This window comes from Gopherus flavomarginatus, chromosome 6, assembly GCF_025201925.1.
Source record: "Gopherus flavomarginatus isolate rGopFla2 chromosome 6, rGopFla2.mat.asm, whole genome shotgun sequence".
Classification (NCBI taxonomy): domain Eukaryota; kingdom Metazoa; phylum Chordata; order Testudines; family Testudinidae; genus Gopherus; species Gopherus flavomarginatus.
In genome coordinates this window covers 27,673,105-27,698,426 of record NC_066622.1, presented here as the reverse complement: position 1 = coordinate 27,698,426, position 25,322 = coordinate 27,673,105, and the positions used below count along the sequence as shown (strand labels likewise).

At 41.6% G+C, this 25,322-nt stretch overlaps 1 protein-coding gene across 1 annotated transcript in view; it reads left to right on the top strand.

Annotated features, from left to right (window-relative positions):
- Positions 1–25,322, top strand: part of CACNA2D3 (calcium voltage-gated channel auxiliary subunit alpha2delta 3) — a 689,427-nt gene that overhangs the window by 293,321 nt on the left and 370,784 nt on the right. Inside the window, exons 6-8 of the mRNA XM_050959084.1 lie at positions 2,948–3,008; positions 3,094–3,244; positions 14,959–15,033. Coding sequence (XP_050815041.1) covers positions 2,948–3,008; positions 3,094–3,244; positions 14,959–15,033 — 287 coding nt within the window. The remainder of the gene's footprint in view (positions 1–2,947; positions 3,009–3,093; positions 3,245–14,958; positions 15,034–25,322) is intronic.

Sequence of the window (25,322 nt, the reverse complement as noted above, 5' to 3'; positions counted from 1 at the left end):
CCCAAGAGAGATGGCATTTGGGAGCCAGGAACCTTAAGTGGGTGACTTCAAGGGAGCACTGAGGGTGAATGTAGGTGTTATTACCCTGAAACTGAAACACCATCTTTTTGTACATTTACCCAATTTAGTGTATTTTACTTAGTGTTTGCAAACTTCTTGTATTATGACAACTAGGAAATTGGTACAACTGAATGTAAATTACAAAAGAAATTGAGCCAGTACTTGCAGTTTTGCCATTTCAAAACTTCAAACTTATTTGCAAGGCCTACATTTTCTCACTGTCCATCTTGTGCATGTAGAAATTCAGAGCGAGTTAGCATAATTTCAAGCTGAGATATCACTGGTTCCAGCAAATGCTGTACATGCATACATGCTAGCACACACATGTAGTAAGTGGGGAAAAAAGTTTGGAGAATTATAGGTATACTCATGTTTCTTGGTGAGAACAGGTAAGACCCAGGGGGCATTTTTCTGCATAGTGCTATGTCATATGAGATATTATTTAATTCTGCTGGATTTGAATTTTTAATAAAAAATGAAGTTTTAATTTTGCTTGGGAATTATGAAAATGTGACTTCAGGCAGAAATGATGCCAACATTGCAACTGTAGAAATAGAACTCAGATAGCTAACAATATAATGTAAAAAGCCTAATTTTGGAGTAGTAGAGCTGTTTCATATTGTGGTAAGTAAAAGTAATTACTACACATCTTTATTTCTGTGCAAAATCAAATAAAATTAGCATTTTCCTTGCTAATAATTTCCTCATTCATATGACTTAAAGCAGAGGTGGGCTAACTACGGCCCGCAGGCCACATCCAGCTTCCCCTGAGCTTCTGGCTAGCCCCCGGCCCCTCTCCCTGCAGCCTCAGCTTGCTCTGCTGCCGGCGCAATGCTCTGGGCAGTGCAGCTGCAGAGCCTGGCCTGACTCGGTGCTCTGTGCTGCGCAGTGGCATGGCTGGCTCCCGCTGGGCAGCGCGGCTGTAGCGCCACCAGCTGCTGGTGCTCCAGGCAGCTCAGGAAGGGGTCAGGGAGTGGAGAGGAGGGTTGGATAGAGGGCAGGGAAGTTCGGGGGGTGGTCAGGGCGCGGGGCAGGAAACGGTTGAATGGGGGCAGGGGTCCCAGAGGGGGCGGTAAGGAAGGGGGGGCTGGATGGGGCAGTGGGGAGCAGTCAGTGGTGGGGATTCGTAGTGGTCAGGGGACAGGGAGAAGAGGGGCTGGATGGGCGGGCAGGAAGGAGGGTGGGTTGGATGGGGCAGCAGAGGGCACTCAAGGGTGGGGGTTCCTGGGCAGTCAGGGCACAGGGAGAAGGGGGGGAATGGGGTGGGGATCCCAGGGGGCTGTCATGGAATGGGGGGGTTGGATGGGGCAGGAGTCCCAGGGGAGCTTCAGGGGGCAACAAGCGGGGGGAGGGGCATAGGGGGCAGGGGCTAGGCCACGCCTGGCTTTGTGGGGAGGCACATCCTTCTCTAAGTGGCCGTCCATACAATTTCTGAAACCTAATGCGCCCCTCAGGCCAAAAAGTTTGCCCGCCCCTGACTTAAAGGGAGCCTCTCCCTGGTGCTGTGAGACTCATCTCTCCCTGGGGTGAGATAAACATGGGACATAAAGCAGAAAACCAGAAATCATGTCAAGTTCTACATATCAGATGACATGGTTTCAAACACCTTCTCTGTAGGTTAATAGAGACGAGAATTTCCTTTGCTGTAAGGCATGAAAAACGTTCCTATAAGTTTCAAGGCATTAAAAAAATGCTTAGGGATGCACAGGATGTTTCTGTGTCTCTGGCTCTCTCTCTGCTTGAAAAAATTACATGAGGCACAGAAAGATAAGTAATTTCTTAACCTGAAATAGTGTGAGAAGATGATAAGAGAATTCACCCTCCAGATCATTCTGATAGTACTCTGCTTGATGCAATATTTCCTCTTCATTCATTCCTTTTTTTATTTTGCACTTCCTTGGCATCTTCTGTCTGATGCCATCTGATTATCTCAAAGGATTGTTTTACGCATACATTTGTTAACACCCATTAAACTCCAACGGAAGGAATACAGGCTCTTACATAAGACTCTGCTCTTACATAGCACCATGTCCTTCTCCCATTAATTTCAAGGACAAAGCTCCCTAGTTCAAGATCAGGCCACTAGTTAAACTGCTCTTTTAGTTGATTGGTTAGAGGCTGTTTTCTGGAGCCTAAAGTCTTCAATGTTTGTATATATGTATGTGGTTGGCTGATGACTGACATCTCTCTCTATAGGTTTTAGTTTATAGTTCAGGCCTTAAGATCCTTGACATGTCAATAGTGGAAATTCTAGCATTGTTATTTTAAGAGGATCCTTTATTGTGCTACAGATTGAATGCAAGTCCAGAAATATTTTGATTTAAAAACGGGGTGGGAGGGGGACTGGCCTGTTGATGTTCTTTATTTGAATGCTGGTATTATATTTCTTCTGACCCACGGGTCAGAAACATTACCTCATCATAGTCATGTGGTCTGTCGCAAAATGTCTGAAACACAACCTGTGCGTGATGCCATCAAGCATGACAGTCCCTGGCAAGTTCAGTCATGGTAGAAAGAGTAGTGGGGAAATGGACTTGATTAGCATCATCATACTCTTGCCAGCTACCATGGCTAAGCATAGTGAGGCTCTAGACACATTCTTTACTGTGATGAACAGAATAGTGGTGAAGCAGGCTTCACCCTGCAGTGGGCTGAAAGCAGCTAAGAAAGATGATTATATTTCCCATGGTCCTATTTTTTTAAAGTATTTTTCCAGCGTTAGCTACCGCAGTGACCAGCAACTGCTATAGTTCTTTGTATGTGATATTTAAGCATATCTGCTCAATCAATAAAATATTAGAATCCTTTAAATTCTACTTTCACCAGTAGCAAAGACACGTATTATGAACATTCTGATATATTGTAATCTAATATTTTTTTTAAACAGGAATTAAATGGGAACCAGATGAGAATGGAGTTATTGCATTTGACTGCAGAAATCGAAAATGGTAGGTAACAGTCAACCACCAATGTGTTTTTAAGAAATATTAAAAAAATATATAAGATCAGTCTGCATTTTGCTTCTTGGTCTAGGTACATACAGGCAGCTACTTCTCCAAAAGACGTGGTCATTTTAGTTGATGTCAGTGGCAGCATGAAAGGACTCCGTCTGACAATTGCTAAGCAAACGGTATCATCTATTTTGGATACCCTTGGAGATGATGACTTTTTCAACATAATTGCTGTGAGTTTCTCTGTATTTTTCTTCCCTTCTTTTTCTAATTAATTGTTTTGTGTTGTATTCTTTGTCATATTCTACATCGTGGCATGTACATGAATAAACTGAATTTAGAGGACAGGTATTGAGGACTGTGTAATGGCATGCTATTTCACTGAACCTCAGTAATTGGACACGCTTCGGATTTCTCCCAAAGCAACTTTATTCCTTGCTTTCACTTAACATACTGAAAATTCTCTGGACATATTCCCTCTTTGATCCCAACATATGACTCTGCCATCTGAAACAGAAAGTAGTTTTCTGCATGTCATTCTGGGAGTTGCAATAATTACTGCCATAATAACCTAATGTTATTGCCTGAGTTGCAGCCAGCACAACTCTGGTGTGTGACTTTATGCAGCTTTTTAATGCAATCTGTTTGTTCAGCTTTCCACCCCACCCTATAGATGCTTTTTTCTCTGTTTTCTATAGTGGAGTGAAAGCTAAGGAATGCTTTGCACATAAAAATAAGTTGCAATAGTCTTGTACTGTCAGAGCCCCTTAGTTAAGACTGCAACATACTCGCATCAAGTTTGCAAAGATACGGTCTAAGTTTTCAGTCTGAGAGATGACGGGTGGTGTTAGCCCCCAAGCCTATTGAGTTCCAGAACTGCATAAGCAGAAAAGTCATGAAGCAAGTAAAACAACATGCAGAACCCACTGCACTGTGTCATTTTGATCTGCGTATTATTACTGTGGGTCTCATTTCACTTTTATTCCTAATAGCCATTCTTTTTCTGTACTTTAAAAGCAACAACAAAATAATGGCAAATATAGCAATTCATGTTACTCACCACCAACATTCTGTAATGGTCTGCAAAATTATATGTGAAAATTGGTATGTGACACTTATCCCCAAGTTACCATAGTATACGTATGTGAGGACATACATTTACTATATACCCTATTCAAATTCTAGATCAGTTTCCGATATGATCTTGTGATATGACATTGTTTTGCAAGGAATAGAATGAGGTGCATTATCAGCATTACTAAAGATGATACATTAAATCATTAACAGCTGTCATTATTTCTATGTGATGTGGCAGTTAATTTTCCACGGCACAGTAACTTTTTTAATTACAAGGTAAGAGCCTAATTATGCAACCCTTAAACACAAAGGTACTACTCACGTGAGTAAGAGTGTCAGGAACAGGCGCTAAAAGTTGACTGCCTTTTTGACTTGTGTATTGTGGCTGCCCTTGTTTTATAGATTATACTTGTTCCTTTGCTGATAGCTTTAAAAATGCTTTGTTAGTATCATAATATATCGAACCTAGGATTTTCTTGAAACTGTTTAATTCAATATATGCTCAAGAGGTTATTCAGGTACAAGCAAGTGCACTTTATGTAGTACAAAATGTTCCCAGTAAGATGCAGATCTTTTGTATGTAAAATGACTAAATAGGCCCTAAATAGCCAAACACTTACTATATTTTAACAGATAACAGGAAGTTAGTTCAGAATATCTTTCCTGTTAATCTTTAATTACTCATTACATAATTAACAGAAACTCGCAGACGAGGAAGGCATAATTACATTCTGTACCAAGAAAGGTTTATTGTTCAACAAAACTGTGATCAACTTAACTAATCTAAAGAACGTTTTAAGTGGCAAAAATGTATCAACTAAAGAATTAAGATATTTAAAGAGTCATATTTAGTTGGTAATCATGATGCTTATCAGTAGTTGTGTCAGGTATTGTAAATGAATCAAGAAGAAAATTAAATGCTTTTCATGAAAATAATTTTCTTAATGGAGTAAGCCAATAGACCGATCTATCTAGAAAAATGTATAAAAACTAGTGACTTTGCAATAAAGCTATGATAGAACACTTTACTTCAGTACAATAACCATACAGCTGCAAATTGCTTAACTTATTATAGCAACTATATACTTACTCTTTTATAATTCTAAAGTTACTGCATGCTTGGTTTATTACAGGAACTCCAAAGAGATTTAGAGATTGTATTATTATTGTAACTATAGAGTTACTAAATGCTTCATTTAAGAGAGTGTCAAGCACTTTTAAAACCATTTTTATTTTAATTTGTAGGCATTTTATATGATTTGAGCATAATATTTTTATATTACATTCTATACGATAGCCTCTTACACAAACAGGGAGTTAGATATCAAACTGCTTTGGTTTGTGCCTGCAGATTTTGGATCCACATTTATTTGTAGACACAAAACTGAATCCACTGATGATGATTTGTGTTCATGCTCAAGAGCTCTTGCCTTGGACCACGACCCCTTGTACTAGGCACTGTGCAAACACAGAACCAAACGAGCTTACAGTCTGTATAGAACAGGAAACAGCAGGTGGTACAGACAGACACATGGGGGAGTTCAAGGAAACAAGGAGAGAATATTAGTCAGCATGATTGGCAGTGGCATCTCCACACACCAGTTGCTTAACTGTGTTTTCAAGTTTTTTGTAGGCATCACAGAAAAGGAGAATTTTAAGGAGGGTTGTGAAACAGGATAATAAGGTAGTTTTGCAGATGCTTATTGGGAGCTCCTCCCAAGCATGAGGGGCAGCATGGGAGAAAACACAGGTGCTTGCTTGAAAATGGAGGCTGGCATGTGAAAATTGTATGTGATACTTATCCCCTGAGTTACCATAGTATACATATATGAGGACATACATTTGCTGGTGTACATACAGGGCTGATTGAACGTAAGAGTCAACATCTCAGTCGTGAAAGAAAGATGATATGTTGGGGGGATAGGCTGTGAAGATCCTAGAAAGTGAAGAGAAATAGCTTATATTTGATGCAACCAAGAAAGGGGGAACCAGTAGAGGATGCAAAGAGAGGGATGACATCGTCAGTGTGATGGGCTAGGGAAATGATCTTTGTAACGGTATTTTAAATGGACATGAGTAGGGTAAGATTACAGTGTCAAGCCCAGAGAAAAGGATGTTGCAGTAATTGAGACGAGAGATGATGAGAGCCTGGATGAAATTTTTAACTGTATGGATGGATAGGAGAGGCCATATCTTAAACATGTTGTTCAGAAGGAATCAGCAAGATTTATAGACAGCTTGAGTGTGGGCACCTAGAGAGACAAATCCAAGTTGAAGATGATGCCTGGACAATGATCCTGAGCAACTAGTGTCTGTAGTGATCCTAAAAGGGGGTAGTGGGTAGATCTTTTGGCAGAACCATGTTGTACTTGACCTGATAGCTAGACTTCCACTAGGACAGTGACTCTCAAACTTTTTTCTGGTGACCTCTTTCACATAGCAAACCTCTGAGTATGACACCCCCCTTATAAGTTAAAAATAGTTTTTTATATATTTAACACAATTATAAATGCTGGAGGCAAAGCGGGGTTTGGGGTGGAAGTTGACAGCTTGCGACCCCCCCATGTAATAACCTTATGACCCTAGTTTGAGAACCCTGGCACTAGGACATATCAGAGTGAGAGGCTGAGATTTTAGTTTGGGCAGAAGGAGATAGGTCTGCAGCAGAGTGGTAGATCTGTGAGTCACCAGCATAGAGATGGTAGTTGAATTCGTGAACAAGATTACTCAGATGTAAGGTGTAGCAGGACAAGAGAATGGAGGACAGGCAGAAGGGAGGTTGGGGCAATTTCTGGAGAGGCAAGTGGGCTCAAGGGTGTTTTGGGGATTTTTTTTAAGATGGGAGGGACTAGTGTGCGCTTGTAATACAAATATAAAGAGCTAGAGGAGAGTGAGAGGTTGAGGAGAAAAGTGAAAAGATGAGAATAGACACAAGGGTAATCAAGAGATGGGATGGGGTAATTGGAGCAAATGGAGAGGTTAGAGAGGGGAGCATTTGAGAAACATCTGTGTCTGTGATCGGAGAAGGAGGAGAGAGTTGCAGGAGGAAAAGGAAGAAGGGAAGAAGAGGCAGTGGGAAGGGGAAGGTCATGTGTTTATCAGCTTTTTCTTGGAAGAAATCAGCAAGAATCTGTGTTGAGAGAGAAGTGGAGACAGGAGGAGGGGAAGGTTTGAGGACTGCATCAAATGTGACAAAAAGTTGTCTGGGATTAAGGGTATGGAATTCAATTAAATTGGAGAAGTAGAATTGCTTAGTTAGGAAGATGGCAGAACTGGAAGGGAAGAGAATGAATTCATAGTAGAGGAAGTCAGCCTGGCCATAGGATTTCTACCAATAACACTGCAGTATAAGAGCAGAAAGTGAAGAGGCACATGTTGGGGGCAAGCCAGGAGTCAGGATTGGCAGGATGGATCTTGCAATGGGAGAGGGCCAAAAGAATCAAGCAGAGGAGAGGAAACCATGGAGAGGGTCAGCAACCATATCAGTGAAAGAAAGTAAGATAAGGCAGGAAGGAGAGGGCTTGGAGCAGATGAAGGGCTAAAGCCTGACTGAAAACGAGTTAAGGTCACTATACATAAACATCATTAAAAATTCAGTTAATTGAAGTATGCATAAGATAGGATAGTAAAAAATATTTTAATAGGGTATATATATATATGATATATATGGCCTGTTTCATCCTTTACTAAATTATTTTCTAAATATATCTGTGTATATAGAACATAAAAGAGTGCAATGCAGGTCTTTCCAGAAAATAAACATAAAAAGATAATGTTAAAAATCGTTTTTGCTTTCATGGGTAGGTTATTGCAAAACCTATCCAAAATTGATGGACTAGATGATTGAATTACAAAAGTATTGTTGAAAAATGGGAGTGATTTTGTGCAGTCTAAGTTAAAATTTAAGGTCAGATCATCAGTGCATGAACAGAGATGTCTGCAACAACAAGAGAACAGACATATTTTTTCAATTTGCTTTGAAGTATAACTCTAAGTCATGCATTAAATTAACAATATTATCATAAAAACCAGAGTGCTAATTCTGTCCAATGCTGAAATTTGAAAAATGCTTTTCAGAATCATAACCCATACATGAAATGAACAAAATACTAACTGGGATGAGATTGTTAAATCAATTTAAATGCCTCAGCCAAATGATTTTTAGCAAAGTTGATTAGAGGAGATCATTGTTGGTGAGTTCAAGGCACAGCAATAAGACCCCCAGTTTTTAATGTGCAGAATTTCCATTGTAACCATATCAACAGAATTTGTTGTGGTCGTTCAGAATTGCATCATTTGAAGCCTTACTCATTCAGAATGATGAAGAGTGAAATTCGCTTCAGCCTGATTGAATAAATCAGGCTTTGTGCCACTGAAATGTAGATGGTTGGATTTCACCTCCTTAACCAAACCTGAGCCAGCATCTAGGGTTGTAATATGTTTGTTCCTGCTTTTGGGCTGGTACTGTTGCTACAGATTCTGTGCTACTTGTACAGAGTGGTGAGATAGAGGAATCATATAAATAAAAAATTGAAGCTCCCCTGGTTTGAGCCTATGGTAATGCTCCATGTCAGGCTGTCCAGGGATCTTTGTGCAGCCCTAATCTGGGTGTAAATAGAATGGAAGGCCTCATCTTGGCTCAGTACAGCAGAGGTGAATTTCATTGTCTCTCTCTATGGATTTTGTTTTAGATCTCTTAAGAGAGGAATTTGAAAACTGATTGAATGGAAGCTGCTAACTTACCTTTGCTGGACACTCACCTCAAGCCATATTTTCAAACATTAATATTAATGTGATCATACAGTATAACAGTGCATACAGATTATAACAGACACATGTTTCTAGCCTCACTTTCCACAAAAAAGAGCAGCTGTTGCAGGAGGATATACCAGGTTACATATCTCTCTCTCTGGGTAAATGTTTCTGGTTAGAGTCAGTTGGTGATCAGCTGCTCGCCCATTTTACTTTGCTCCAGCAATGTCAAAAATTTAATTTGGGTTTGAACAATTTTTTTCATTGTAAATTGCCAGAGAGAAAAGATCATATTGAGATTTTAAAGAAGAAGTTGGGAAAGGATGGTGCAGGGCAAACTGTCTCTATTATATTTAGGGTCCTGCCAAACTCATGGCCATGAAAAATGCATCCCAGACTGTGAAATCTGGGAGTTGCAGGGTGTTCACAAGGTTATTTTAGGGGGGTTGTGATATTGCCACCCTTACTTCTGTGCTGCTTTCAGAGCTGGGCAGCAGAAGAGCGGCAGCAGTTGGCTGGGCCCCCAGCTCTCAAGGCAGTACCCTGCCAGCAGCAGTGTAGAAGTAGGGATGGCAATACCATACCTTGCCACCCTTACTTTTGCACTGCTGCTGGCAGCAGCTCTGCCTTTAGAGCTGGGCTCCCAGCCAGCAACTGCTGTTCTCCAGCTGCCCAGCTCTGAAGGCAGCACTGCTGCCAGAAGCAGCACAGAAATAAGGGTAGCAGTATCGCACCCCCCCCCGCTGCAATAACCTTGTGATCCCCCCCAATTCCTTTTTGGACCCCTACAATTACAATACCCTGAAATTTCAGATTTAAATAGCTGAAATCATGAAATTTATTATTTTAAAAATCCTATGACCATGAAATTGACCAAAATGGACTGTGAATTTGGTAGGGCCCAAATTATATCAGATGCCCATTTTAGGTGTGGTAGAGACAAGGAACACTAGGGACAGAAGAGAATATATTGAAAACAATTGAAACTCAAGACTACTCAAATGTTTCACCACAGAAGTTCCTCTTTTTACTTTAGACAGTTAATGTTGTGGTAGAGTATGTGAAAGTTAAGAGACAACTTTACATTGAATGAGGGAAATCTGGATTTTCTATGTCCTTGCTCAGTTAAACATGAAGTTGTGCATTTCGTCAGACAAGGTTGGTAAAGCAGACTGTCAAGATTCCTTCCCCACTCTGAACTTTAGGGTACAGATGTGGGGACCTGCATGGACACCTCTAAGATTAATTACCAGCTTAGATCTGGTATCGCTGTCACCATCCCCCAAGCACTACTTTTTTCCCTGGGTAGTTTTGGGGGACTTCACCAATTCCCTGGTGAAGACAGATCCAAACCCCTTGGATCTTAAAACAAGGAGAAATTAACCATCCTCCCTTCTTTCCCCCCCCAGTCCCTGGTGAGTCCAGATCCAATCCCCTTGGATCTAAAAACAAGGAAAAATCAATCAGGTATTAAGAAAAAGGCTTTTAATTAAAGAAAAGAAAGGTAAAAGAAAACCCTTTGGGGGAGAGTAGCATACCAGCTACTCTCACAGACAACAGATTCAAAACACAGAGGAGGTTCCCCTGGCCACAAATTTAGTTACACAAAAAAATACCCCAATACCCAATTTGATTCTACCTCTAACTGCATAAGACAGGTTACAAAGAAATAAACATAAACCTATTTATTCCTTTCTAAAACTTACTACTCTGATAAGAGGCTTGTTCCTTGATCTTTTTCACTCCGGCTGAAACTGAAACTCTAAACAAAGGAAAAACTTCCCTCCTTCCTTTTGAAACATCTTGTTCCCCCATTGGTTCCTCTGGTCAGGTGTTAGCTAGGCTAGGTGAACTTTTTAACCCTTTACAGATAAAAGAGGCATTAACCCTTAACCATCTGTTTATGACACAGACAATCGTAAGTCAGTTGGTACAGGATCATTAATGTTATTGAGTGGTTTGATGAATACCAAACTGTAGGTAACTATTTTTTTCTTGGTACTTGGTTCAAGGGTTTGTATGGCTCCTAATAATGGGAATTAGTGGCTTTTGGCACCTTTTGTAACTACCCTTCTTTCTTACATGGGGTTTTTGTAGATGTGGTTTGGCTTATGCCCCGGTAACATGCAGTCTTGTCTTTATTTACACCCACTATACATATTTTATAAAACTGATTCTCATTCAGTAATACACAGTCCTATGATAGGCTTTCCCTTCTGAGTCCATTTGCCAGTCCCCTAGGTGAACCCCTTTCAAGTAGCAAGCCCATGCCCCCACTTTTTTTTTGTCTGGGTCTCTGGATTGCATGTCCCTGATAGCCTGCTGTGATACCCAGCAAGACCAGGGAGTTTGGTACCTGTCAGAGTTTCCCTTTGTGAGTGTAAGTAGAGAGGCAAGTTCTTCAAAACAAAGTGATTTATTTGGAAAAAAATACACAGTGCTTAAAGAAAGGGATTTAAAATGCCAGAAACCTGCATGCATGTTGTCAATGCCAAGAGTGGGTAAGACCTGAGTAGACCTGAATTGGCCCTGGTGCCCCTCTGTTCTCCCTGAGCACCAAGTTGCAGCTTGCTTATTGCTCACCCTGACTCCCAGTCCATCTTCGTTTGCCTGAAGCCATTGACAGCTCTCCCCTCCTCCCAAGGTCTCAATAGGGTAGATCTTTTAACAGATTGATGTCTTTTGATCTCCAGATTGTTTGCCTTGGCAAGCATCCTGTCACTAGTGTTGGGTCTCAGGAGTCCCATTTCATAGCTGTAAACCTGGTTATTCTGTTTGAAGGGAAGCTCCTTATCTAGGCTATTGTTTTACCTTTTCTACCTGGTTTCTTTAACAATCCCTTTTTATCTAATGATGGATTCAGGCAGGGTAATATTACAGGTCCTCAATTTTGGACCAAGAGGGAGAGCAAGTTCCAGAGTCCTCAGACCGTCCCTCTGTCTGATATTGAGGAGAATTCAACTCATGCACCTTTGCTGACTGTAATAATGGAAATAGGGCACAAAGGGAGAGGCAGGTCCTAAGCTGCCATTTAGGGCTCTATGTGTCCTAACCGATACCTGAAACTCCACCTGCAGTCCAATAGGCAACCAGAGTAGATCCATGAGCCCTAGTGTCATGTACTCCAATGAATAAGGAAGCAGCTGTACACTGCACCATTTTCAGTCTCTAAATGGTTTTAAGATGTTCCCCACATCTAATCTAATTGCAACAGTCTAATCTTGAGGTTATGAAGGCCTGGGTAACATTAACAAATCCCACATCCAAAAGAAATGGTTACAACTTCCTAGCTCAGTGGTATAAAGACAACTTGGTTACTGTAGTGCCAGGTTTACAATGGTGCCAGTGGCATCATGGAGCCCGGCCCATGCTCAGAAGGGGCCCCAGCCTGCTCTGCTTGCACTGTGCCCTGAGACCCTGCCAATCCACTTGCTCTTCTTGGCCTGCCCACTGGCCAGCCATGGGATCCTCTCTATCTCCTGACCCCACCTGCCAGCTTCTCTGCCCCCTGGCTGGATCCCAGTGCACCTCTGGCTCCGGGTAGTCTCTGCTTCCCACCACCTGTGGGGGCCCCACCTGTCTCCCCGGAGCAGACTGGTGCAGAAGCCTGGCCAGTCTCAGCCAGTTGAAGGTGGAGGGGGACAGAGTGGGGGACTTGGCTAGGCCCCTCCAGGAAAGGGGGCCCTGAGGGAGCGTGGCTGGGGCAGTCACTGGCCTGGTGATTGCACCATGCCCGAGGGGCCTGAGCAATTCCCCATTCCGGGACCAGCCCTGGCGGCTCAGCCTGGCAGACAGTCACCTTCCAGCAGGGCCAGTGAACCCGGAGTAGAGGGTGGGCCCAGGTTTCCTCCTTCCCCCCAAACTCCCTATCTGACACAGGAGGAGTTGACCTGGTCTGTGAGACACACCAGAGGGTAAGGTCTAATTTGGAAAGGGATTTGGCCTGTCTCTAACCCACTAGGTGGGACAACAGAGACGGCGGAGATTGTTTTCCCTTTCCCCCATGCTGGCCAGTGATGAGGTTATCCGAGTGAATGTCAGGTTTGTGCCACTAACAAAAGTGGCCAAACTGAGGACTGCCATGAACCTCTGAGGCAAGCAAATCTTCCAGAAAGCGCAGGATCCACCAAGGCAGAGGAGGAACTTTGTCACAGTGTGCATAGGAATCCTCAGAATGGATTGATATTGACTGCATTACAATAATTAGGGATGTATGCACACTAGCTGCAGAACGGGGAATCGCTGACCAGCTAGCACATGCCATTGATACAATAATCCAATTACTCTGTTACTCAGTTTGAATGCAGATTATCGCCACTGCAGTCAGTGAGTGTAGTTACTTGAGAGTTATACTAGTGTATAACTGACAACAGAATTTGGCACAATGCCTCCAGAATAGTTTGGCTCTGATCAAATTAAATACCCTGCCCCATGCACTAACGGTCATGTAATTAATTAATCAGAGAGCACTGCAGTCAATGTCCACATGAATGATGATGACTGACGTCCAAGAAGGAGAAGGCTGTAGGGGTCTAGGGTGAGACAGAATATGAGAAAAGGGAGCAGTGTGAAGCTGAAGAGAATGTAGAATAAATCCAGAGTCCCAGCCAGACATGGACAATGCAGACTTGTAATGTGGGAAGAACCTTGTTTTAGCAGCACTTTTGCAATGAATCATTGTAAGACTCTTTATTCTCATTGAGATGGAGAGAGGCGAAGTGAGTACTTACATTAATCATATGAAATGTTTTCTCTGAATACTTTTGGCTGAACTCGCTGTCATGGTTATTCTACTGATTCACGTGATACCTGTGGGGGGGTGAAACCAAGCAGAACTGGAGCATGAAGTCTTCCCCCTCCATATTTTGGCTTCTGACACCTCTGCAGAAGAACAAACAGAAAAGGAAGAATAGGGGTAACGTTCATGCTGTGAGACTAATACCTAGTTTTTAAAAGGTATTTTGGCATTCTCTGCTCAGGGTTGCAAGGCCTAAGGCTCAGATCAGTGGTGGTTAGGACCCTAAATACTTTTGAGGCTTTCAACTTAAATGAATTAGACAGCTAAGTCCAGTTTTCAAAAGCTGAGGCACATACATCTCCCTGGTCGTCAATAGGACTTACTATCCTCAATGCTTAGTTCACTTTTGAAAATGGGACTTAGGCCACATTTACACTACAAAATTACGTGGACCTAATTTACATTGGCATACAGCCGCCACAGTAATTACATCACTTGTGCATATTTCTGCTTTGCTCCTTGTATCGGCAGTACATGTCCTCCAGGAGCACTTGTGCAGATTGTCACTGTGTTGACCTAACTACATCGACCTTGACGCTATGCCACACATAGAGGTGGAGTTCTTAAGTTGGCATAGGGGGGCAGTTACGTCAGTTGGAGCGAAATTTAAGTGTTGACACTTCCATAGTTAGGTTGACATAAGCTCCTTATGTCAACCTAGCTCTGTAGTGCAGACTAGACCATAGCCATCTAAGTCACATAGACCTTGCAGTAGTGAGTGGAGCAACACCTAATACCTTTTAAAACTCTGGGCCCAAGTGATTGAAGCTAGTTTTACAAAGACTGCCAATCTCTGATCACTTTCAAACATTTCCAGAATGGATTCAGATTCATAGAGCTTTGGCTCAGTTCCTACAATACCATCCCCCCAAAATGTGTCATGTCTTGACTCAAATATTTGTCAGTGTTTGCTCAAAATGAAGCAGAGGATTGGGAATTAGGGCTGGAACTGTATCAGCATTGAATTCTTAATACTATCCAGATTCCAACCTGGGAGGTTTTTCTGTCAGCCAGTCTTCCTAAGACTCAGAACATTTGTATCTTTTGCTATAGTGTGGTTTATTTAATTATGTACAGTACTCACTAAACCTACCTGTATTCTGGCATTCAATCAAGTAGGTTCTCCCTTTTTAAAATTCCAGCCTTTGAAATACTAAGAATGATATGAAGAAAAAAAAATCCCATGCCCGCTTTTTTAAAATGAATTGAATTCTGTTGTTTTACTTTATATGCATTTTTACTATAGCTCTAAATCATTAAAATAAATTGCATCTTTCAAAGCCTTTAATTAAATTTTCCATCTTCCCACTCCCCCCACAGTATAATGAAGAACTTCACTATGTAGAACCGTGTCTGAATGGAACATTAGTACAAGCAGACAGAGCCAACAAAGAGGTAAGGAATGAGAGTAACAAAGCAAAAAGGATGTGATGCATATCACTGTATTATAATGATATTTTTAAAAATAACCAGATCCCATTATTAGAACTTATTACATTAATTGTTCTTGTCCCATTTAAAAATAGTCTGTTATGTGACTCCGCAGGTAAGAAAAAAATGTTCACTTGGTTACTTTGAGCAAATAAGCTTATTGGAATAATATATAAATAATTTCAATAGAAACTGCAAGCTATTAATAAAGTTTAGTCACTTTTTTTTTCAAATCACACCATACTGGTTTAAATTGCTTTAAATTATAACTGTCCCACTGTTCTCAAAATTTACATAGAATCAGATACCATATTTATGCACAAAGAGGAATGTTCAAACAAAAATCTTTAAACAAATGAAAGCAACGGTAGTTTCTCTATGTAACACTGAAGTTTCAGCCTTATGTGCCAGACTGTCAAAAATTATAATAATGGTGTTCTTGTAGAAAATTCTCAAAACACTGTGCAAATTTCAAACATAATCCTTCAGTCATTTCTCAGGGAACATTTATTTTGACTTCAGTAAGAGTTTTATTTGAATAAAGACTGTGGGATCAGACACTGTATAGGATATTTTGCCTACCATCTTAATGTGTCCATCCCACACCAGCAAAGGTACACAATAATTCTTGGTAAGTGAAGGTAAAAAGAATTATGCCAATTGAAATTGTGCGGTTTTTTGTAGACAGGATGGTCAAAAGGAGCAAAACAATGGAAAATGGCCTGCAGCTAGTATGATGAAAAGTCAAGCTAAATAATGGAAAGAGTGGAGGGTGGGGCAGATTCCAAACAGTGAAATCAGTCAGGCAATGGAACAGTCGACCTCAGAAGTGTTCATGTCTGTATCAATTTGTGTAAAATATACTATCCACAAGCAATAAAATTATTGCCTAAAACTTGTTTTTTGTGAGCTAGGCTGTGACTTTTTTGTTTTTCATTAAGGCCATTTTGACATCCACAGAAATTCAGCTATGACTTCATTGATCATAATTTTTAAAGAAAGAAAAGTTTTAACATTCTAGCCAAATATATTCAAACTTTCTTCTAGATGGAGTAATAAGTGAAGGATTTAAAAGTGACATTAAACCTATTAAATTCAAGGAATTAAGGCTTTGCTAAAGAAAATCTCAGAACTGCTATATTTAGACACCCATTCATAACAGAGAAGATGCAACAAATACAATTAACCCCTTAAATGAGTGTCCAAAAAGTTTGCATAAATGAGTTTAAGGGATTTGATTTTCAGAAAGTACTGAGCAGCCACCCTCTGAAAAATCAGATCCCTTTAAGGTATCTGAGGTTGGACATCCACTAATCACTTCTGAAAATTTTGGCCTATACCTTTTGGATTTTTGTTCCAAGTTGCTCTCAAGATACAATGTGACTTATTCACAGTAATATTTCAGGCCAGTTTGTTTCCAATCATTACCCTCATGTTTGCCCCAGATATTCCCTGTCTGTTTGAAATCAGAAAATGGGGAGAAAATGTGAGAACTGCCAAAAGACAAGCAGAGCTGAACCTTGCAAAAGGAAATTAAAACCAATAGTAAAAGATTCTTTAGTCATATAAGTTAAAAGAAAACAAAAGAAGAAGAGGGACCACTAACTAGTTAGGACAAGGGTGAGCAAACTATGGCCTAGAGGTCGCATCTGGCCCGTGGGACTGTCCTGCCAGGCCCCTGAGCTCCTGGCCCAGGAGGTTAGCCCCTGGCCCCTCCCCTGCTATCCCCTCTCCCCAACAGCCTCAGCTCACTCGGTCTGCCACTGGCGCAATGCTCTGGGCGGCGGGGCTGTGAGCTCTTGGGGCAATGCAGCTACAGAGCCTAGCCTGATCCGATGCTCTGTGCTGTGTGGTGGTGGCGGCGGCGTGGCCTGGCTCCAGCCGGGTGACGCGGCTGTAGCACCACCAGTGCTCCAGGCAGCTCAGTAAGGGGGCAGGGAGCATGTGGGGTTGGATAGAGGGCAGGGGAGTTGGGAGTGGTGGTCAGGGGGCAGGGGTGTGGATGGTGGTCGGGGGGAGCAGGGGTTGAATGGGGGCAGTCAGGAAGTCAGGGGAGGGAGGTTGGATGAGGCGGCAGGGGTTCCGAGGGCAGTCAGAGGACAGGGAGACGGGGTGGTTGGATAGGGCAGGGGTCCTGGGGGAGCCATCAGGAATAAGAGGAAGGGTTGGATGGGGCAGCGAGGGTCGAGGGGACAGGGAGTGGGGGTTTGTAGATGGCGCAGGGGTCCCAGAGGGACTGTCAGAGAATAGGGGTGGGTGTGGATATTGGGCAGGAGTCCCAGGGGGCGCAGCTAGGAGGTGGGGCCGGGACACAACCCCCTCCCCTAAGCAGCCCTCCATACAATATAGAAAACCTGATGCGGCCCTCAGGCCAAAAAGTTTGCCTGCCCCTGAGTTAGGATGTGGTGGAGGTTAAAGATAATCTAGATATAGGCCAACACCTAAATGAATACTTTGCCTCAGTTTTTAGAAAGAGTAATAAGGAGCTTGGGGATAGTGGCTGGGTGGCTAATGAGAATGAGGCTATGGAAGTAGAAATTACCAAATTTCAGGTGGAAGCCAAACTCAGATAGTTTAATGGGACCAGCTCAGGGGGTCTGAATACTCTCCATCCAATAATATTAAAGGGACTTGCACATGAAATTGCAAGCCTTATAGCAAGGATTTTTAATGAATTCATAAAGTTGAGGGTCACACCCTATGACTGGAGAATTGCAAAACTAGTACCTTTTATTCAAGAAAGGAAGAAAAGTGATTCAGGAAATGACAAGCCTGTTGGTTTGACCTCAATTGTATGCAAGGAGTTAGAACAAACTTTGAAAGAGTGAGTAGTTAAGGGACATAGAGGTAAAGGATAATTGGGAATAAAATACAACATGGTTTTACGAAAGGTAAATCATACCAGACCAAATTGATCTCTTATAGAAGATAACTGATTTTCTAGACAAAGGAAATGCAGCAGATCTAATCTATGTGGATTTCAGTAAAGCATTTGATACAGTTCCACATGGGAAATTACTGGTTAAATTGGAGAAGATGGGAATTAATATGAGAATTGAAAAGTGGGTAGAGAACTGTTTAAAGAGGAAACTATAACAGGTCACGCTAAAAGATGAACTGTCAGACTGGACAGAGGTATTGGTGATGTTCCTCAAGGATTGATCTTGAGATAAACCTTATTTAACTTTTTCATTAATGATCTTGGCACAAAACGTGAGACTATGTTAGTAAAATTTGTGGATGGCACACAGAAGGTATCACACAAGAAGATTTAGATAACATTGAAAACTGAAGTAATAGAAATGGGATGAAATTTAATAATGCAAAGTCATCCTTTTAAGAACTAACAAGATTTTTTTCTATAAACTGGGGATATGCTAGTTGGAAGCAATAGAGGAGAAAAAAGATCTGGGTGTATTGGACAGTCACAGGATGACTATAAACTGCCAATGTGATGCAGCCATGAAAAAGACTAATGCAATCCTAGGGTACATCAGGTGAGGTATTTCCAGTAGAGACAGGAAGTATTATTACCATTATGCAAGGTGCTGGTGAGACCTCATCAGGAATACTGTGTGCAGTTATGGTCTCCCATGTTTAAGAAAGATAAAATTCAAACTGGAACAGGTGCAGAGAGGGGCTATCAGGATGATCAGAGGAATGGAGAACATACCTTACAAGAGGAGACTTAAGGAGCTTGGCTTGTTTAGCCTAACAAAATGAAGGCTGAGGGGAGATATGATAGCTCTCTGTAAATAAATCAGAGGGATAAACACCAGGGAATGACAGGAGTTCATAGAATCATAGAAGAGGGTTGGAAGAAACCTCAGGAGGTCATCTAGTCCAACCCCCTGCTCAAAGCAGGACCAACCCCAACTAAATCATCCCAGACAGGGCTTTGTCTTTAAGTTCTATGTTAGGGGCTGATGTTGGCAGAAGAACAAATGGATATAAACTGGCCATCAATAAGTCTAGGATTAAAATTAGACAAAGGTTTCTATCCATCAGAGAAGTGAAGTTTTGGAACAGCCTTCCAAGGGAAGTAGTGGGGCAAAAACTCTAACTTGTTTTAAGACTCAGCTTGATACGTTTATGGAGGGGATAGTATGATGAGATTGCCTACAATGGCATATGACCCATCCATGACTGCTATTAGCAAATATCTCCAGTGGCCAGAAATGGGACATTAGAGAGGGAGGTATCTGGCAGGTGTGTCTCACCCACATGCTCTAACTGATCACCATATTTGGCATCAGGAAGGAATTTTTCCCCGTTTGGAATGACAGAAACCTTGGTTGGTTTTGCCTTCCTCTGCAGCATTGGGCATGGATCACTTGTTGGCTTGAGCTCAAGTAAATAGTGAATTCTCTGTTACCTAAAGTCTTTAAATCAAGATAGGACTTCAGTAACTCAGCCAGAGTTTATGGGCCCATTACAGGAGTAGGTCTGTGGCCTGTGATGTGCAGGTCAGCCTAGATGACCATGATGGTCTCTTCTGGCCTTAAAGTCTAAGAGTCCCTGTATAAGGGGAAAACGGTGGCAATCTCAAATAACAGCATGCATCGACTACTGACCTAATTACAACAACTGCATTTAGTTTATTGGGAAATACATATTGAGTATCTCATTTGTACAGTATGTTTTAGATATTTTAAAGCTATTTTTTGTGTATTTTGGTACCTGTAGCTTTTGCAATGCAGTGGAAGGAGGCACTTCCTGGAAGGAATACAGTTCTTTCTTCAGAAATATGGTGGAGTATCAAGTACAGTGCGTGTGTATGTAGGATATGCACCAAATTGAAACAAAATTATCTATCCAACATAATGGCAAAAAAAAATTGCCATTCAGTCTGCATCACCTATTCTGCTGTCTTGTTACAGTCACTGACAAATAGTTGCACAGAAATGGCTGGTTGGGAAGATATATCAGGAAATTGGGCATGACTGCGTGGTGGGTTTGTCCTAATATTTTTCCTATCCCTTCTTTGTCATGTAACCGAACTATGCAGTGGATCATATCACCAGTGAAAGTGCAGAAAAATTGCCTGCTTTGTGACACTAGTTAATGTGTATTACATTACACATAATGGGTAAAATTTTCAAAAGTACTTAAAAAATCACTTCCAAGCCTAAATGTCATTCAAAAAGCATCAAAAGCTCTTTGAAACCGAAGTTCCTACATCCCAAGCAATTAGGTGCTTTTGAAAATTTTACCCAATATTTAAATATATGTGGTTCATCCCACCTGGTTTTGTATTTTGTAGTCTGTTCTATGCATGTAATTTCATTGTGCTCATTTTGATATTAGATTTGTTTAGAGCAATAATATATTCAACAAAAAATTCTAAATTACTCAATTACTATTAGATTAATGGGCTAAATTAATCAGATAATTAATTTGCGCAAAACATTTGGCCATTTCAGCTTGTGATTTGTTCATGAAGTGATCCTGATTTCTGCTAATGTATTTGCTATTTAAAAGTTATTGCAAATAGTTTGAATGAACAATTTTTAGTCTCAGTTATTCAGAAACTGTTTACTTATTTGATTGGTATGGGATTGATTGTGAAATGTTCACAAATACTATTTTTTCAACATTCAGTCAGCTCCAGTGTGCAATGAGGAGGTGCAAAGAATTCTTTTTGCTATCATCTGAGGCCTGGTCTACACTACGCGTTTAAACTGATTTTAGCAGCGTTAAACCGATTTCACGGCACACCCGTCCACACTACGAGGCCCTTTATATCGATATAAAGGGCTCCTTAAATTGGTTTCTGTACTCCTCCCCAACGAGAGGAGTAGCGCTGAAATCAGTATTACCATATTGGATTAGGGTTAGTGTGACCGCAAGTTGACGGTATTGGCCTCTGGGTGGTATCCCTCAGTGCACCACTGTGACCGCTCTGGATAGCAATCTGAACTCGGATGCAGTGGCCAAGTAAACAGGAAAAGCCCCGCGAACTTTTGAATTACATATCCTGTTTGCCCAGCGTCGAGCTCTGATCAGCACGGGTGGCGATGCAGTCCCAAATCCAAAAAGAGCTCCAGCATGGACCGTACGGGAGATACTGGATCTGATCACTGTATGGGGAGACAAATCTGTTCTATCAGAGCTCCGTTACAGAAGATGAAATGCCAAAGCGTTTGAAAAAAAATCTCCAGGCTACACAGTGCTGAGTGACAAGCGTAACGGAAAGCCAAAGAATCAAATGGATGCTCATGGAGGGAGGGAGGGAGGGTGTACTGAGGACTCCAGCTATCCCACAGTCCCCAGCAGTCTCCGAAAAGTATTTGCATTCTTGGCTGAGCTCCCAGTGCCTGTAGGTTCAAACACATTGTCCAGCGTGGTTCAGGGTATAGCTCGTCAATTTACTCCCTCCCCCCACCACGTGAAAGAAAAGGGAAATAAATCGTTTCTTGACTTTTTTCAATGTCACCCTATATCTACTGAATGCTGGTGGTAGACGTGATGTTGCAGCAGTGAAGAGCAGTATCCGCTCTTCTTCCCTCCCCGGTGGCAGATGGTACAATATGACTGCTATCCGTCGTCACCATCAGCCCGTGAGTGCTGCTGGCTGGCCTCAGGTGAGGCAGGCCAGGGGCGCCTGGGTAAAAATAGGAATGATTCCTGGTCATTCCCAGTAGATGGTACAGAACGGCTGGTAACCATCCTCATCATAGCAACTGTGTAAAGAAAAGATTCTGTCCTGCCTGGACTATCATAGCAGCAGGATGCTGGTCTCCTCTTCCCCGCACCGCTTAATGTCCTGCCTGGACTATCATAGCACCGGGAGGCTGCCTCCCCCTCATTTTATTTCACTAACAAGTTACTGTTTCTTATTCCTGCATTCTTTATAACTTCATGACACAAATGGGGGGGGGGGACACTGCCATGGTAGCCCAGGAAGGTTGGGGGAGGAGGGAAGCAACGAGTGGGGTTGTTGCAGGGGCACCTCCCGTGAATGGCATGCAGCTCATCATTTCTGCGTGATCTGACACAGAGCAGCTGTGCTCTCTGGTACACTGGTTCTCTAGTACACTTGCCCCATATTCTAGGCAGGATTGACTCTATTTTTAGAAACCATAAAGGAGGAATTGACTTGGGGAGTCATTCCCATTTTTGCCTTTGCGCCCCCGGCCAACCTCATCCAGGGACACCCATGACAGCAGCAGACGGTACAGAACGACAGATAACCGTCTCTGCTATCATGCGAAAGCAAGGGAATGCTGCTGTGTAGCGCTGCAGTATCACCTCTGTCAGCGGCATCAGGTAGACATACGGTGAGAGTAAAAAAAAAAAAAAAGCTGAATGGGCTTCATAGTTGCCGTGCTATGGCGTCTGCCAGGGCAATCCATTGCCAGGGAAAAAGGGTGCGAAATGATTGTCTGCCATTGTTTTCCCGGAGGAAGGAATGACTGACGGCATTTACCCAGAACTCCCCGCAACAATGATTTTTGCCCCATCAGGCACTGGGATCTCAACCCAGATTTCCAAGGGGCGAGAGAGACTGCAGGAACTATGGGATAGCTACAGAATAGCTACCCACAGTGCAACGCTCCAGAAATCGATGCTAGCCTTGGACCATGGACGCACACTGCCGAATTAATGTGCTTAGTGTGACCGCGTGCACTCGACTTTATACAATCTGTTTTACAAAACCGGTTTATGTAAAATCGGACTCATCCTGTAGTATAGACGTACCTTGAGATAACTTGCAGAAAGAGGAGAAATTTTCAAGAAAGGAAGAAAAAAGCAATTTATCAGCCAGATGTCCCTCTATAATTAGCAAATACGGAGGAAAAAAGCTGTACATCAAAATTGTCTAATATCCGACATATCTAAACTAGCAGCTAATAAATTAGGTTAGAAAAGTGCATAAACAGTGTTTGTTTGAATCAAAATTCCTTTGATTTTCAAATGGCTGTTTGGTTTGACCATGATCACAACTTTATTTACTTGCATTGGAAAAGCTAGTCCCTCCTAAATTCAAACAAAATTTTATTTTTCATTGGAAGCAAATAATCAAATTGTAGTTTATTTTACTACAAAGCCTCCTCTAGCTTTCTTAGCAATTACAACTGTCACTTCCCTATCTGGCAAACTGCCTTTTTAATAGTTGCCTTGAGCCAGTAGTTTACAAGCCTTATTTCCCCTTTAAAATCAAACTCTGCCTTGTAGCAGCTCTGCTACATTTGAAAGACTCTGAAAGTAGCTACTAAGCCTACTTTGGTTTAGCTAAAAAGGTCAACTGTTGCTTGTCTTTCTGGCAGATAGAACTGCCTTTTAAGTACTTGATTGCAGCTGAGAAGCCCAACTGTCCCTTCCACACACCTTGGAGGAGAGCACTGACAACACTTTTCAATCTGAGGTTCAGCCCCAGGCATGTTCAACAGAGCAAGCTCATCTTCTTCCCTTCTCCCACAGTGTTACTTGCCTGGCTCACATCCCTTAGGCCCAACCTCACCCCTTTTACTGGCAGCACAGTTTTGTGGAGAAGAGGTGTGAGTTTATGCATGAGCACGTTTGAGTTTTCGTGTGAGAGTGTGTGGATATTACACTCATGCACGCTAGCATTTAAAAGTGGTAATGATAGTTCCGCCTTTGCTGAAAATTTAACTGATATTGCATTTAGGAAAGAATTTTAAGAAACTACCATGACAACTACCTCTGCAGCTTTCACTGCTACGTATTCCAAAGTTTTGTGGATCCTGAGATCAAAAAGTAGGGCCATTGGCAAAGTGATTCAACGTCAAACAGGACTGTCCAAACAAAAGAAGTTACGTGATTACAATGTAAAATGTTAAATCATAATGTAGGTATGCATGGTCCTTTACAGGAAAATACAAACACATTCACTGCATCTAGGAATATATTCCAGTATATCAGAGGCCAGGATTTCCCCCATAGTCCTAAGAGAATTAGGGGTCCAGTTCCCATTGAAAGTCAGTGTGAGGTGGGTGCTTGACGTCCTAAGCAACCTTTGAAAGTCTCAGCCTGAATGAATGTTTTGTCCTGAAGTTTCAGCAATTATTCAAAAATAGCTAAAGTAGTAGGTAAGGTACCTATGTTTTAAGGATACTGTGTTAGTTCCTGACTAGCTTTTAAATGTGTGTGTAATGATGTTTTTAGATATTTCTTCTCTATGGACCTGACCCAAAATATATTGAAGTCAACAAGAGTCTTTCCATTGATTTCAGCGGGCTTTGGATCAGGCCCTATTTCTTGTGTGGATATATTCAAAGTGTGCAGCATTGGGCCTTACAACTAAGTCAGACAATTCATAAAGTGTTTGTAGTGGTGCATCTCACAGGCACATGAATTGAATATATCATGCTGAATTAGATAGCTGTCACGGCTCATTGGCTCTTTGTCTTCATCTAGTATAAGCATGTAAGCAGCATTATTGACAAGGACATTTCTGTGTCTGAAAGTGTTTAGGCAGATACTCTGTTTAATGTGTTAGAGGTACTTAACTTAAAAATAATGCAATGACATTCAGTTCTTAGTTCCTATGAAGAATGAAAAGTGATTGACAATGTGCGGGCATATTGAAAGTGCTGCCATGTATTATGCCCTATGTATCTGAGCCTTATTCTTTAGTCTGGGTTTTCTGGAAGGTAAATAATAAATAAGGAGAATGTGGCTTTAGCTGGCAAAAGGTTGTATAGTTACTCTCCCCAAACCTTGAACTTCTTCTTTAGCTTACAGGATAAACAAGCCAAAATTGACTCTGGATGTGATTTCAAAATGGGATTCAGCCAAATATAAATAATGTTGCAGTATATTCCAGAGAGTAAAATATTAAATCATACTTCGCTATTTTGAATAGTAAAATACTGCTCATAATAGTTGAACATCATCTGGGTGGCATAAAAACATTTTGATCAATTAAATTGAATCTGACATTAAGTAATATAGGGATGTGTTGTATTCTGCATTTTGATCAGTTGCAGAATGATGGGAAGTGCAATAGTAGGATTAATTCCAGACATTACATCTGCGCAGTACTTCTGAATCTTCAGTTCTTGGTGTAGGACGTCCACAGCTTTCATATGGCTTATTACATACACCCACAATGAAATGATCATTTGAGAAACTCAGTCACAATTCACAAGTAAGGATCTTCAGTATCAACAGCAGCAATTACGTCTGTTCTCTCCATTTCACATAGTAAGCCATGCCATTCTGTTATTCTGCAGTTCACAATGGAAAACGTATTTTTGGAGAAACGCTATTCATACTGCTTCCCAGAG